The 16,890-nt window shown below is 37.1% G+C and overlaps 1 protein-coding gene across 5 annotated transcripts in view; it reads right to left on the bottom strand.

The window, feature by feature from the left end:
• The window catches only part of LOC110198238 (SUN domain-containing protein 3-like), a 71,966-nt gene that overhangs the window by 27,774 nt on the left and 27,302 nt on the right, over positions 1–16,890 (bottom strand). For 2 of the 5 annotated variants that reach the window (XM_020972435.2, XM_020972438.2), the window contains exons 2-4: positions 5,355–5,421; positions 3,501–3,562; positions 2,776–2,879 (exon numbers count right to left, since the gene is read on the bottom strand). In XM_020972435.2, coding sequence (XP_020828094.1) covers positions 2,776–2,879; positions 3,501–3,562; positions 5,355–5,383 — 195 coding nt within the window. In that variant the 5' untranslated portion in view covers positions 5,384–5,421. Of the gene's footprint in view, positions 1–2,775; positions 2,880–3,500; positions 3,563–5,354; positions 5,422–5,546; positions 14,149–16,890 lie in introns of those variants that run through there. The other 3 variants (XM_078152863.1, XM_078152862.1, XM_020972437.2) reach the window with 3 other exon arrangements.

The following is a 16,890-nucleotide window of genomic DNA, read 5'->3' as shown; positions in this document are numbered from 1 at the left end:
GGAAGTCTTTTGCATAACTGCACAAGTATAACCTATATTGAGTTGTTTGCCTTTTCAGTGAGGGTGGGTGGGGGAGGGAGGAAGAGAAAAATTTTGAAACCTAAAGTTTTAAAAACATATGTTTAAAAAAATGTTTTCACATGCTACTGGGAAATAAGAAATACAGGAGATGGGGAGTAGAAGTCTATCATGCCCTAGAGGAAAATACAAGGGGAAAGGGATAAGAGAAGGGGGGAGAGAGAGAAGGGGGGGAGAGAGAGAAGAGAGGACAGACTATGGGAAGGTATATTCAGAATGCATGCCATCTTGGGGTGAGGGGAGGGAGGAGATGGGGCAAAAATTTGGAACTCAAAAACTTGTGGAAGTGAATGTTGAAAACTGAAAATAAATAAATTTATATTTTAAAAAACAAAAACAAAAAACAAAACCAAAAAAAATGACTTTCATTTAAAAAATAAGGCAAGTGAAACCAAAGAGGTTTGTGAGCTGTGCTAGGTTTAAGACTGAAATAGCTTTTTGGATGCTACATCACATTGTTCACTCACTGAGCTAAAGCCCCCAAATTGTTGCATGTCTCTCCCATCTTACATTTGTAGTTTGACTTGAAACCTGAATGTAGGACTTTGCATCTATCCCTATTCAATTTCATCTATGTTTTGCCCATTGCAGCCTGTTGAAATCTTCTGCAATGTTGATTTTTTAAAGAAAAATATTATTAGCTTTCCCTTAATTTCATAATATCAAATAATTTGAAAAGCATGTGAAATGTTTTCATCTAAGTCATCAAGAAAAATTTAATGGAAAAAAGAGTAGACGGAGCTGCAATAGAAGCTTCTACAAATTTAGCTTAGTACTCTTTGGATCCATCTAATTAGTCAAGTAACAACAAATTATCCTAATTATACTACCATATAACCTACTTTTCTGTCTTTTGTCTGCGTTTAATATGAAAACTCAATACCAAAAAAAATAGCCTAAACACTGAAATATCACACATGGAATCAGAGAAATCAAACAAATAACTCTTTGGTCTCATCTCCTTGTTCTGTATAACATGCTATAATATTTCTTCTGACAAAGCAGTGTTAAGCAACATATTCCCTTATGATAAAATACTCTTCAATATGGCTACTTCAATTTTTCCAAAGTGCTAAGACATAAATGAATAAATTAAGTATTCCAGAAAACTGTATCAGTTGGCCTTTTAAGACACTGTATTAACAAGAAGATGATTAAATGTGGAGTTTCTGCAAGAAACAGAAATACAAGATAGGAAGGAGACTTACTGCCTCAGGAATAAGATCTCTGGTCGAATACACTACAATTTATTTGGTGCAGACCTGTGATTTCATTGGTATGGGGAGCTCTCTTTCCACCTCTAGCCCTGAGAATAGTAATCAGATCAATGCTATCATTTTTGGAAAGGTTATGCCAATTAATTGCCCTATGGTTCCACTCATGGTCTCTGTGACTTCTCAGTTCAAAACACTGGCCACCACTCTCCTAATTATATTTTCCTATACTATTCTCCTTCAGGGTAGGGATTATTTGGCTTTTTTCTATTTTTATTTCCACTCAGCACATTTTCCTGTCTTTCCCTCTTGTTCCCTCCCTCCTTTCCTCCCTTCCTTCTTCTGATACTGAGAAGTTAAATGGCTTTCTCCCAGGATCATGGAGCCAGTACAGGTCAGACGCATCTCTCAGGACAGCTAGTTTTCTATCTTCCATATTACACTGCTTCCTCCTTGCTTTAACATCATACTAAAGGAAATTTCATACAAATGCAAGCCACTTTGAATGACGATAGATTTAAGGACGTGAGCTTTGCTGGAAGTATTTCATTAAAAATGCAACATCTGGGATTCTCTGTGATGTGCTTTCTCTAATGCCCCTAACACAAACTTTCCAACCTATTTTGACTATGAACAGCAGTGATGAAGAGCTGTACAATGGAAGGAATCCTGGAATTGGAATCAAGATCCTAGAAACCTGGGTTCAGGCCTTGACTCACCACATAATAGTCTAATCATGAGCAAGTTACTTTACTCAGCTTCAAGTTTCTCCTTTGTAAAATGAAGGGGTTGGATTAGAGAACCTTTAAGGTCCTCTCTTTCCAGCTCAAATATTTTATAAGTGACTGGCTAACCTTGTATGTATAAGGTTGCGAGAGGCAATACAGAGACAGAGAGCAAAGGAGAGAAATTTAGCATTTTGGTTGATGAAGCTTTGTCATTAAAGAATCTTTGAAAATTGGTCATGGGTCAGTTGGTGATTGGCCTTAATCCCTGCCATCCTCTGATTTCACATAACAAAAACAATAACAACTGTATGATACCATTGCTTAGTTTGATAATTACACACAAAAAACCCTGATTTTACTTTGATAAATTTAGCCCAATAGCCCCAAGAAGACAATTCTAAATGATGAAAAATACTAATCAGAACTTTTACACTGTTATTACATTTAAGAAAATTTACAAGTACAAGTATCGTTGACTCAGGGAATTTTCTGCAAGTAAACAATAGAAATAGTAAGAAAGTTTAGGATTTAACATTGTGAAAAGAAGAAAATAGGACAAAAAGTTAAGGAAAGCACACATATTAAGTAAGGCAAAGGTACAAGGATGAAAAATGTCACATTCCATTTTCTTAACTGACCAAAGTATATAAAATAAGACCCAAGTTAATTCATCTAAAGTAGCTTTTAAAAATAAATAAAACATATAACCTTCACACAAGAAGATATCAAAAGTAGGTGTTAGTTATAAATGTTACCTGGTAATTGTAGAGTTGAGTTCCATATTTTACAGATAGTTCATATAAGTGCCTAGGAATGTGAGATAATCCTGTTCTTGTGAGGTTTTCACTATTATGCAGTCCTGTTAGTCACACAAAATCAAACTGATTATAACAGAGAGCTCACTCATTATCTGGAAACTTGTACAGCTTGATGTCTATTATTAGTAGAAAACTAATAGGACTGATATGTAAGTTGTTTCCAAAGTCACACAATCCCACATAATTTTACTGGAATAAATTAAACACTACTTGTAGTTTAAAGTAGATATGAGATTACATACTAAATTTAGTGCCTAGGTTGGTGGCTTGGCCTGCATGTCATTATTCTGAACCCTTTCCTGGACACCTCAGCTTAGATGGGTCCTTCAAAAAGTAGCAGTGTTTACTTCAATATATTTTTAAAATACTAAGGGAAGTTCATTTATCAATCTCATGGCATGCAATTCCCAATTCCAAAACAACAAAAACCAAAAAGTATGTAAGAGTGTGTGTGTGTGTGTGTGTGTGTGTGTGTGTGTGTGTGTTTTAGAAGAGCACAGAAAGGTATGGAGAACCAGTGATGGTCCAAGTGAACAAGGCCAGACTGGGTTTACAAGTAACTAGCAGTTTGGAAACATATTTGTATGCAGTCATAGGGCTTTCATGACTTGAAACATCTAGAAAGATTTTAGAGATCCTTTTATCATTCAACTAAAACTTACCTATAAAGACAGAAGCCAGAAAGAACATCATACTTAGCATAATCTTCCATGAGTAGTATTCCCTAAATAACATAAAACCAAGAATACAATGTTGCAATAGTATTGGAAACCTTTTTGAGATATTGTCATGATTTATGTCTCTATCCCCTCAAATCCCCTCTGGCTAAGTTAATCTATTTGCTCTCTTCTTAAAATGGTTCACCTGTTTCTACATGTAACGTTGACCATATACCAGGACGGACTAATGTCTCAGAGAATAGAATGTAAGAAGCTTTCTATATCAGGTAGAAATTGTCTTAATTTCAAATTTCTGTGACATTGTGATATTGTGCCTTCTTCTGTTCTGTGTGTGTTTGTCTGGTCTCTTAATCCTTGCTACATTTTGATCTCTGGATGTGCTTCCACTTACCTGACTTCTGATAATTTCAGTTCTGCACTTATTTCCAACTCCTTAGTCACTTGCTTTCCCCTTCAGTTCAGGACTGAGTAGTTCTTCCCACCCCTTGCTATCCTCCTCATCTGACATCATCTGTCTAAGTTCTTTTCCCTGATTCTCTTTATAGAGGCACTGGGAAAATGTGCCTCAATTAAGAAACTGAGACTACTGCTGGACTTCTTGGTGAAAGGTACTAACAGCCTTCTCAATTGTTTTCTGGTCCAGTACTTTTCCCAGCTTCTTCTTACCTTTCCCCCATACTGCCTGTCTTATAGAATTGAGCACAACCAAGGAACAACCTAATTCTTTTCTTCATCCTCTCTTTTTGTCAAGGTCCATTTGGAGAGTCTTTCCTTATTTTCAAATGTTAGACCTCCCTGACTTGCCTTCCTTGGTTACAGAAGATCTAATCTTCCCCACCCTCCTACTTCATTGTGGGCACTACAGACTGACACTTTCCCCTCCAATGACTTTAGACATGGACTTGTGTTATGGAAAAATTTGAGTGGGGACATCTGTCTCAGCCTTACCCTCTGGAGGCTTTTCTAGTGGAAGGGTATTGCCCAAATCATCAAGTAGGGAATGTTGCTTTCCCCATTGGGCCAATTGCCTCTTAAGCCCCACAAAACCTGTCTTGAGGATTTTCAGCCTCAATATACTCTCTAGAGACTGTTTCCTCTTCACAAGGTCCTGATTTTCATTCTGAGCCCAGCCACAAAAATATTAGAGGGGGAGGCCCTAGTTGTTCCAGGAATTTACACTAAAACTAGACCTATTTCTCTATCCCCCTCCCTTCTTTGGAACACACACACACACATACACACACACACACACACAGAGCCCACTCCTCTGGATGTGTCTATCTGAACCATTAGGTTATCCTGTTAGGGAGAAGTTCAAGTTTGTTGTTCAAATGATGCTTTATCAAAATTGTGTACTTCCAACTTCAAATGGGTCTCAAATACTGAAAATTGTTTATGGACCAGGACCTTTCCTTCTGCCTGAAGCTGATGAAAACTGCTGCATCCTGTGTCCTAAAAGCATAGGTATCCAAACATTTAATAAATTTTGATTTCAAAAGCTGATGCTTCACCAATCCTGTAGTGACCTTTATGAACGACACTGACACTATTTTTAAGAGAGTATCCCAGGGAGGCACAGGTGATGTTGGGGCATAGGAGAAATTTCATCTCAAAGCAAATCTAGGAGGAACTGGTGTTTAGTTAGGTAGAAGGACCCGAAATCTGATCCACAGTTTCTTATCATTGCTTATTGTGGTTGTAGTCACGTTGTAAGGGGATGCCTGGGATCAGACCTGATGTCCCCACACAAAGTCTCCTGTGGACCAGGGTTCAGTGGCAGCTCTGCACTTGTCCTGGCACTCACCGACTTCTTCACTTTCCAGTATACATACTCACCGATTCAAACACGCCCTCACTCTCTCCATGTTCCCTTGATCACCACCTCAGCACTCTGTAGAAGTCTCTGAAACAAACAAGCAAAAAAAAATTAATAAAGTAAGCTTAAAGAAATGAGCACATTGAACAGAACCAGGAGAACATTGTACATAGTAGCATCAACACTGTGCAGTGACTGACTGATAGACTTACCTCTTCTCAGCAATACAATGATCTAAGGCGATTCCGAAAGACTCATGATGGAAAATGCTATCCACATCCAGAGATGCAACTATGGAGTCTGAATGTAGATTGAAGCACACTTCTTTTTTGTTTGTTTTGTTTTCTTTCTCATGATTTTCCCCTTATGTTCTGATTCTTCTTTCACAACATGACTAATGTGGAAATAGGTTTTATATGATTGTACATGTATAACCTGTATCAGATGGCATGATATTTTTGGGAAGGGAGAGGGGAGGGAGAAAAAAATTTGGAACTCAAAATCTTATAAAAATGAATGTTGAAAACTATCTTTTCGTGTAACTAGAAAAAATACTATTAAGTGGCAAACATTTTAAGAGAAAAGAAAAACAAATGAGCACATCAAAAAAAATAAAGGTCTAGATAATAAATACTGCTTTCCAAAGGGGAAAGATAGCCATTAGCATCCCAAAGAAGGCACAAATGATGTTGACAACTACATTATCACTTGAAGACTCTTAGACAAACCCTTTCAGTAATATATTGTGAGAATTATAAATATAAAAATAATTTCATAAAGGATTTCAGAATACCATTCCATCCATCTCGTCCAGCAGACTGCCCCTCAATCAACTCAGTCTCTTACTTGCCTTCAGTCTCTCCCAGTCTATGGGCTGCTTCCCTACTGCCCACCCTCAAAAAACCCTCACTTAATCCTTTCATATTTGTTATCTATCATCCCGTATCTATCTTTCCTTTTTTGGCTAAACTGTTTGAGAAAACTGTCTATTATAGATGCCTCTGATTCCTTTCCTCTCTTTCTCTTCTTAAATGTCTTCAACACAGCTTCCAGCCTCATCATTCAACTGAAACTGCTCTCTCCAAAGTTACCAAAGATCCCTTAATTGACAAATCTAATGGCCTATTCTCAACCTTCATCCTTCTCAACCTCTATACAGCCTCTGACCCTATTGATTATCCTCTTCCCAATACTCTCTTCTAGCTAGGTTTTTGAGACATTACTCTCTTCTGTTTCTCCTCCTCCTTTTTTGAAGATGACTCCTCAAGCTTCCTTGAGGGAACTTCATCTAGATTGTGTCCTCTAACTATAGGTGTCCATCAGGTTTCTGTGCTAGGCCCTCTTTTCTTCTTCCTCTATACTGTTTTCACTTGGTAATCTCAGCAGTTCCCAGTTATGATCTCTTTGCTGATAGTTCTTAAATCTACGTTTCCAGCACTAACCTCTCACCTGACCTCCAGACTTGTATCTGCAACTGCTTATTAGACATCTCAAACTGGATGTCCTATGTTGTTGTATTATTCAGTCACTTCAGTCACATCCAATTCTTTGAGATTTCATTTGGGGTTTTCTTGGCAAAGATACTGGAGTGGTTTGTCATTTCCTTGTCCAGCTCATTTTACAATTTCCTAGATGTCCTATAGATATCTGAAACTCAATATGCCCAAAATTGTACTCGTTATCTTTCCCCTAAACAGTCCTCTCTTCCAAACTTCCTTATTACTATCAAAGGTACACCATCCTTCCAGTCCCTCAGGCATGGAACCTGTTATCCTCAATGACTCACTAACTCTCTTCTCCCACATCTAATATAGTGCCAAAATCTGAAAATTTCTCAACAACACCTCTCATGTAAGCCCTTTTTCTCTCCTCTGCTGTTGCCACCACACTTCTGGCAGCCTTCATCTCCTCACTCCTGAACTCTTGCAACAGCCAGCTGGTTGGTCCACTGGTGGCAGATCTCTCCCCACTCTAGTCTGTCCTCCATTCAGCCACCAAAGGTATTTTCCTAAAGCTCAGGTCTGACTATGATATTCAGTCAACTCCACTGGCTTCCTAACACCACCAGGACCAAACTGAAATGTTTCTGTTTGGCATTCCAAGTCCTTCACAACCTAGCTCTGAGCCCCTCCTACTTTTCTAGTCTTCTTACACTTTAGACCCCACCCCACTCCCTCTATGTCCTCTTCAGTCGAGTGGTACTAGATTGCCTGGAATACTTTCTCCTTTTGGCTTCCCTGGTTTCCTTAAAGTCCTAGCTAAAATCCTATGTTTTATTGGAAGCCTTTCCCAATCACCTTTAATTCTAATGCCTTCTGTCAATTGTTTCCTTTTCATCCTGTATACAGTTTGTACATAATTGCTTGCACGTTGTCTATTCAATTGTGAATTTCCTGAAAGCAGACACTGTCTTTTGTTTTTCTTTGTGTATCCCTAGTACTTAGCACAGTGCCTGGCACATAGTAGGCATTTAACAAATATCTGCCGACTGACTGATGAAAAGAACTAATCAAGTAGTTATACAATAAAGAGTGATAAACAATCAGAGGAAATAGGTACATATTCTGGCAGAATTTGTACCCATTTCCTCTGATTGTTAATCTTGGATAAGTTACCTTTTCTTTGAATCTTTAAAATGAAAGTGTTGAAGATGATCTCAAAGTTTATCTATCCAACTTAAAATGCTATATTCTCCCCCTCCTTCAGCATTTCATGGAACTTTGTATTTCTCTTGTGCATTCACCAGAGGGTAATTTGGTATATAATTATTTATCTAGTTATCTTATGCTTCCTTGAGATCAGGGAGCAAAACATATTCATTTTGTGTGCCTAGAACACCTAGAATGGTATGTTGCAATTACTAAGTACTGAATAAATATGTGTGAATTGAGAAAGCAGATCTAACAACTAACAAAAAAGGTATCTTTGAATATTAGAGAAATACTGATTTCAACTATATGCTAGTAAGTGTCATGACCAAGTAGAAATTAGAAACTACTTAAAAAATAAAAGGTAAAAAAATGTATTGCCCAAAATAAAACACTTAAATATGCCAATAATAGTTAACAAAGAATTACCAAACAGTGGTCTTCAGCTATGACAAATTTACTAGAACATTATTTCAGAACTTCAGAAGAGTAACTATTTCCTATAGTCCATAAACTATTTTAAAATAGCTAGAATAACATTTCTTATACATAAGAGATTATTGCCTTGTACATGCATAATGGGTACTTCATAAATGCTCTTTGAATTAAATTGAAATGATTTACTACCTAGATAATTTTGAGGTAAATATGGTTTTGCTCTCCAAATCTGAAAAATAACTTAGACAAATAAAATTATAGGCCCAATTGAAATAGCTGCCTACAATAAGTTTAGGATTAGCTATAATCAAATAGTATTTATGCCTAGAATTGAAGGTTAGCGTGTTATGGGTCCCCACCTCAGCATGCGTTGGGGATGGGGATGGAATAAGATAGATGGAGGTATGGCATATCCCATCCATGACCTCATGGATATGTAAGTACCAGTTATGAATAGGGCACACATGATAGAATCCTACTAAAGCTGCCCCCAACCTCAATCACTGAACAGCAGGCATGCCCTGATTTGACCACATAATCTGGCTTTAACCACATCACAGGCCCCCAGACTCAATACAGCCTCCTGCTTCTAGCTAGCCTCTGTCGCCAGATACAATTCTCATGTTTAAAGAGGTGTGTCCATGGACTCAACAACAATCACATTATCCATCTAGCTCAATACAGGACTGTAACACCTATCTACCTTGACCAGACAGGACCACAATAGCTAGCCAAACAGAAAGCAGCACCACCAGGATGTAGGTCAGGGCGTTGGACCACTGAACCACAGAAGGGGCTTCCCCTAAGATAGCGCCTGTGCAGTAATAGTAAAGAACTGGCCTAGAGTAAACTTATGACATAAAGAGACTTATTATATCTTCATCATACATAAATCTCATCCCACCCCCATTTGGATTTTTCTGTATGCATTGTGGGTAGTGGCATGCACAGTTCCACTGAGGCTGGGGACCCACCCCTTACCTAATCCCTTGACAACCCCTTCATGCCTTTTTAATATTCACGATTTCTGTTGTATAATCAGCATCATTACCCTATGAAATTGCCTGTCTTGTCTTACTAAGCCACTGGTTCCTCTTGGAACTCATCCCATTAGAGGCGTCACTGCCAATAAATGCTTTCACTTGGACCAGAGGTGGTCTGAGTCTGAATTCTTTGAGATGACCTCACAACAAACCATGAAAACCACAAAATATAAGCAACACGATAAAAAAAAGATCTAAACTTTGGGAAATCAGCATCAAATCCCTGGAACTCCATTTTTGGCTTACTGATCTCCTATGGACTCCTTTGGCGCTGAATTTTCTAACTGGCAACTAGTTTAACTACTGGCCTCAGTCCCTTGGATGTTGGCACCTGGTAAGAAACCAGGCCTAGCCTTGCAGATTAGAATTGTTCTCATCTCAACTTCGGTCTTTCTTTCTTACTCTGGGCAGGATGTAACAGGTATGACATAAGACACATTATCAACATAATTCATCATGGGAATGGGAAAAATAATAAATATGGCAGTATTATCTTTATACTGAGAAGGTATTTAGTAAAATTTAAAATAATCCACCTGTAACATAACCTCCACTAATACCCTACTCCAATGTTTTATGGGATAGCGGTAACCTAGGTTTCTCACAAGCTGTGCCAACAGAGCCAAAAACTGACAGGTCCTATCAACCTGAAAGACTTTAGCTACAGATCCTCCAAAAAACTGTCTTCCAAAGACTATATTCCAAGTGCTAAATTTTCATCACGAAAATAATGGCTGTTGTATACACGTTGTCCTGCCTGTGAACAGACACTGTTTCATTTGTCCTTGTACCTCCTTCACCCAGCCCTATGCCTGGCACATAGTCAGAATTTAATAAATGCCTGTTATTGACTGTCACCAAACCTACTTAACATAGTACTATAAAGGTTTGCAATGGCTCTTAGAGGCATAAAAAGGTTTAAGTATGAGAAAAGAATTCAAATTGAAGAATCCTACCTGAAAGGGACCTTAAGAGTGATCCACAAATCAATCACAGAATTCTGTAGCATTCCTAGAAACCCCTATCCTCTACTTGTATATTTTTTATTTTACCTAAATGCATTACTTTAAATTTGTTCTGTCAAAGTTCTTATTGGTCAATTTAGAACATCATTGCAGCCCTCCCAGTGTATACTAGTATTTAATTGCCTTAACCTCCGTGAATTTGAATTTACTCATCTCTTAAGGACTCTAAGACCTTGGGGGGCTCCTTTCCAGCTACATCAAGATCCTTTGGTATTATGGATCTTCATTCTGTTTTCCAACATCTTAGCTATTTATCTCTGCCAGTTTTCTATGATCCAAAAACATGACAAGAGGCAGTGTTAGTATAGAGGAAAGAACACCGAACTTCGATCCAGGAAGCATCAATTAAAAGTTTAACTTCAACTTAATACTTAACGTGACATTGGGCAAGTTCCTTAAACTCTGTTGTCTATCTGCAAAATGGTGCTAATATTAACTCATTAGTTAATACTCTTTGGTATATCCACCCAACTTTTAGCCCACTGAAGTGTGCAGTGTAGCAGACCTATGAATACAAGGAAGGAAATATGCTTCCACTAGTAGAGTGTACAATTAAAAGCATACTGAAACAATGTGATGCAATAGGATGCTGCTGAGTTTTGCAATGAATTGGCATTTTTATTCTGTTATCTATGACCATCAAGTAAGAGGGGAAATGAAAAAAAAGATTTATACATGTCAAAATCCATAAATCTGTAAGTCAAATCAGCAAGCATCTATAAGCACCTAATATGTGCCAGCATTGATTATGCACAGAAAGACCAAAAAAAAAAACAAACCCCGATATCTAGGAGGTATAGAGTTATGGAGAGACAACATGCAAACAATCATAAACAAATAAGATATGAATGAGACAAATTAGGGATGATCTCAGAGAGAAGGCACTAAGGTTAATGGAGGACCAAGAAATGTTTCTTCCATAAGGCAGGCCTTTAGCAGAGACTTAAAGGGAGCCAGGACTAATGGAAATGAGGGGTGAGACCGATCCAGGCATGGGGGACAATCAGTGAGAATGACCAGAATGGGAGGATATGGAGTGTCTTGTGTGAGGAATAGAAAAGAGGCCTGGGTCCCTGGATCACAGAGTGCATGGAGTAGAGTAAAGTGTAAGAAGACTGTAACAGTAGGAAGGAATCAAGATATGAAGAACTGTAAAGCCAGACACTTGATATTTAATTCTGAAGATTATAGGTAGTTTATTAAATGGGTGAGAGAAGGGAACAGGGTCAGATCAGTGCTTAAGGAAATCACTTTAACAGCTGAGTGGAGGATAGTCTGGAGTGGGGAGGGAATTGAGGCAAGGAAAATCAAATGGTCTACTGCAATAGTCTAGGCGTGAGGTAATGAAAGTATCACCGCATCTGGATGGTGGCAATATCAATGTAATGGGAAGAGATTATATATGAGAGATGCTGCAAAAGTGAAATTGACAGGATTTGGCAACAGATTGTATATGGAGATTGGGAGTAAGGAGTCAAAGATGATACATAGGTTGACACCTCAAAAAAAAATCCACCAAACAGCACTTAAAAGAGATCCTATGAGGAAAACTCATAGGAATATTATAATCAAATTCAAAACCCCCAGCTCAAGGATAAAATATTAAAATCAACAAGAAAAAATTTAAATATGATAGTGCCACGATCAGAATCACACAAGATCTAGCAGCAGAGATATTAAAAGACTGCAGGTCCTGGAACCCTATATATAAAAGAACAAAAGAACTGGGGCTCTGGCTAAAAATATCATACCCAGCAAAGTTAAGCATAATCCCGAATGAAAAAAAATAGTCATTTTATCAACTGTCAGACTTTCAAAATTTTGTTAAAAAAGCAAACAAACAAACAAACCTGAACTTAATAGAAGATTTGACACACAAAAGCCAAGAGAAACATAAAGTACATACCAAAGACTGATTACAGGGGATACAATAAGGACAGCCATTTACTTTTTTGTACATGTAAAGTATAAAATGTATGTCTAAGATTCTTATTAGTAATTAGGGTAGCTCACAAGAAAGACTGGGGTATACCTGAGTATGATGTGACTTTAAAAAAATAAAACCATTTAGGAACAGTTAAAAAGAGTAATTATTTTATATAAATGAGGTGCAAGAGGAAGAATTGATAAAGGGGAATTAGATGGGGGAGGTGGACTGGGAGTCTGGTAATCTACTTTCATTGGAACATATATATTTAGAAGATTATGAAAGTCTTCTAAATTTAGAAGAAATAAAATGGTGAGGGAATGGGGGGCAGAGAGGACAAGGGAGGGATCTCTGGAGGGGAGGGTGAGGGAATAGGTTATAGGGGGTTATAGAAGGGTTTTTAGATTTATGGGAACTAGAGGATAGGGGAAGGATCCTTGGAAGGGGATAGGGTAAGTAATAGAAGGACAAGGTATTGGGTAGAAGTAAAGTAGAGGAATCAGGATGGATAGGAAATAACAAACAGAAAAACAAAGATCAGGAGTAGAATTTGTTTGGGAAAGTATATCTCTATAAATGTAAGCATATATGTATATGTATATATCTATAGCTACAGAGAAATATGTCCATGCTTAATTGTAGACTTCTTGGGGGGAAGGAAGGGGAAAACAAGAACAAAGTGAAAAAATGCACAGCAGAGAACAAAAGAAAACTTATAAGGAAACACAGAAAAGATGGACAGCTCTTGACACAACATGTAGTACTTCACACATAGGCTTTCTTGAAATGAAAATTTATTGTTACACATTCTGAATCCTCTCTTACGTTCTGGTATGCACGTGACATGTTTTTTTTCTTTTCTTACTTTGTAATTAAGTTCCAATATTTAAGTTTACAATATTTTATTTCTGTATTCTGTATTTGTGTTCTGGTGTTTGAGTATAAAATAAAATTCCATTAAAAAAAAAGTTCAGCAAAAATAACCAATATATCACCTTAGTATAACGTACATGTTCCATACCCATAATACCTAACCTCTATAAAGAAAGGAGGTAGATATATTTTTATTTTTCTTCTTTGGGCTCAAGATTGGCTCATATAATTTCAAAGGGTTCAGTTTTAACTATTCTGTGTTTGTTCTTTCCATTTTCATCATTTTGTCCTTGTATGTATTGTTTTCCTGATTCTGCTAACTTTATTTTTCATCAATTCATATGTCTTTTCTTATTTGTAGTCTTTTTTGTATCATTTCTTACTGCATAGTAAAACTCTATTGCATTCATATACAACAACTTATTTAGCATTCTCCAGTTGAAGAGAATCTATTTTGTTTTCTGTTCTTTAATTACCAATAAATAAATAATTCTTGGCATATATGGGCCTCTTCTTTCTGCTGGGACCTACCTGGGGCACATTCTAATGCAATGAACAGTGGGGTCATGGGTATGAATATTTTAGTCACTTTCTTAGCATAATTTGTCTTCATGAATAGATCAAATCACAGTTTCACTAACGATGCAGTAGTGTGTCTCTTTCCACAACCCTCCCCACATTGACTGTTCCTATCTTTTATTTTCTTCGACCATTTCCAGGTATGAGATGAAACCTCAGAATTCTTTTATTATAAGGATTTAGAGAATCTTTCATATGGTCATTAATTGTTTCTAGTTCACTGGAGAACTCTAGCTCACTATGCTTTTGCTATCTGTGTATTGGGGAAGGCACCATTTTGGTGTTATATATTTCTATGAGGTTGCCTATATACATATATATATATATATATATATATATATATATATATATATAGGATATTAGATACATATTAAATATATTTTATATGTTTTTCTATTCAACTACTTCCTTTCATATTTTGTTGCATCAATTGTGCTTTTTAATTTCATATAGTCAAATGATCCCATCTCTCTTTTGTGACCACCTCTATCTTGTTTGATTAAAAATTTACCCCCTATGTACACAATGACTTATTATTCAGTCCATTCAGTTGTGTCCAACTTTTTGTGACCCAGTGGACTATCCACGGGGATTTCTTGGCAAAGATACTAGAGTGGTTTGCAATTTCCTTCTCCAGTGGATTAATGTAAACAGAAGTTAAGTGACTTGCCCAAGGTCACACAGCTAGTAAATGACTATATATACAGTACTAAATAACAATACAATAACTACATGAATATAAAAGGAATGAATAATAACCACAAAGCAATAGAAGTGAATGTTTTAAAACTATAAAGAATAAGTTTGGCCCCAAAGAAGATAGTTGAGAAGATACCTTCCCTAAGTCTTTGCATAGGTTGAGGATGGGGGAGTACATGGTAATGGGACATTGCACAACATCAGTTTCTTTTGACATATTGATCAGTTTTCCTGACCTTTTCCCTTCCTTTTTCTTTTTTTAAAGAAATAATTCCTTGTTAAAAGGGATGGTTGTCTGGAAAGGGGAAGGGGGAAGAATTTAAAGAAAATTTTGGTGATATAAAAAGCAAAAGATATCAAAACCTACTTTTTAAAAAATTTTACCCCCTCTCCATAGCTTCAAAAGTTACCGGATAAAAGGCTCCTTTTTTGTATGATCTTTAATATTCAGGTCATGTGTACACTTTAAATTTAGGGTAAAAGTTGTTGGTCTAAAGCAATTTCTGGCATGACCTGCTCTTGATGAAGCTATGGTGGCTGCCCTTTCTAGATTCTCACTATCCATATTTTTAATGACCGATTCTATAATTTTCCCAGTAATTAAAAAATTTCTCAGTAATTAAAGTCAAGCTTACTGACCTATCATTTGCAGACCATGGTTCCTTCTTTTTTAAAAAAATATTGATCCTTTTCCAGCCTTGTAGTACCTCTCCCATTGCATGATCTTTCAGATATTACTGACAGGGACTCCGTAATCTAATCTGCCAATTCTTTCAGTACCCATGGAGGTAGGCCATTTGAGCTAGATGACAAATCCTTTGAAGGCAGTTTCTTAGCAGAATGGCAAGAATGGTTCCCAGAAAGGTTGGGCAGTTCTTGCACAGGTGCCCTCTTATTAGCTCCTTACTCATTGAATAGCAACTTTCTATTCCTCATTTTTGTCCTGTCATTTCCAGCTCAAAAGTTATATTGTCTTTGGCAGAGAAAACAGATGCAAAACAAGAATTGAATGGTCTAGTCCCCTCCTCTTCACTCGAGAAAAGGTCCTGTTGTCCCTTCTTTCATTTTCTTTTTCTCAAAGCTTTTTGGGTAGCCTGAACTTCCCTTACCATCTTTAGCTCATTCTGAACTTAGTCCTCCTGAAACTATTTTTATAGGACTGTGCCACATTCTTGTATTCATCTTCTATTACCCGACTTTGCTTTCATCTTCTGCAAATTTATTTTTTAAACCTGATAGACAATATTATTATTAAGTGCCAATACACATTTGTTAAGTGTGTAAGTGGGTTGATGAGCTGACAAATCCCATTTTTTTTCTATTCATAGGAATTGCTTTCCTTTTGTGTCTTCCTATGTCATTCTTGAGAAACTTCTATCTTGGGGCAGCTAGGTGGCACAGTGGATAGAGCACCAGCCCTGGATTCAGGAGGACCTGAGTTCAAATCCAGCCTCTGACACATAACACTTAACTAGCTGTGTGACCCTGGGCAAGTCACTTAACCCCACTGCTTAACCAAAAAAGAAAAAGCCCAGAGAATCTTCTATCTTCCTGGGCAGATTTCCTCTTTAATTTTAGTACATTTTTATTCTTTAGTCCAAATTTAGTCTTTCCTCTGAAACCTTTCAAAATGTGCTTTCCCAAAATCTAGGATTCAGGTTAGACTACACTTAAATTTTTTCTGTTTATCACAAACTCTAGTAGTCTCACTATTTCCTTCCCAGCAGCCAATTCTTATCTGTTAGAGAGATCCAGAAAATAGTTTCTCCTTATCAATTCCTCCATCTTTTGAAGGACATCAAGGCAAATTAAAAAGTCATTAGCTATTCTGGTTTAGGAAGAGAGAAGGCTCCAGTAGATATCTGGATAATTAGTTCCAGTTCCCATTGTATCATGCTTTTGTATCAAGCTTGTGACATTTTTCTAAGCTCCTCACCTACCTCCACTTGTGGTCTATAGTATGTTCTAGTGACAAAATTACTTGTTTCTCCCTCTAGTGACTTTCATTCAAATATCCTCTATACAGCTTCTCTCCTAGAGTTCTTGGATTTTCTTATATGACTATACCTTAATATTCAATGCTACCTCCATGTACCTATCCTGTTTCTTTTAAATAGGACATAGACATTCAGAGCCATAGCTCAGTAATGTGTTTTATGGTCAGGGTCAAAAATGGTCAATCCTATACTTCAGGAATATTAATTTGGTAGCTCAGTGAAGGATGGATTGAAGAGGACAGAGATTAGATGCATGGAGACCAATTAGGATGATAAAGCAATAATCTAAGGAAGAAGTGATGAGAGCCTACACTAGGTTGGTCATAA

The sequence above is a fragment of the Phascolarctos cinereus genome, unplaced genomic scaffold (genome assembly GCF_003287225.1).
Source record: "Phascolarctos cinereus isolate Bilbo 61053 unplaced genomic scaffold, phaCin_HiC Scaffold_4;HRSCAF=312, whole genome shotgun sequence".
Taxonomy (NCBI): domain Eukaryota; kingdom Metazoa; phylum Chordata; class Mammalia; order Diprotodontia; family Phascolarctidae; genus Phascolarctos; species Phascolarctos cinereus.
The sequence above is the reverse complement of the archived record's forward strand: the minus strand, read 5'-3'. Positions and strand labels throughout refer to the sequence as shown.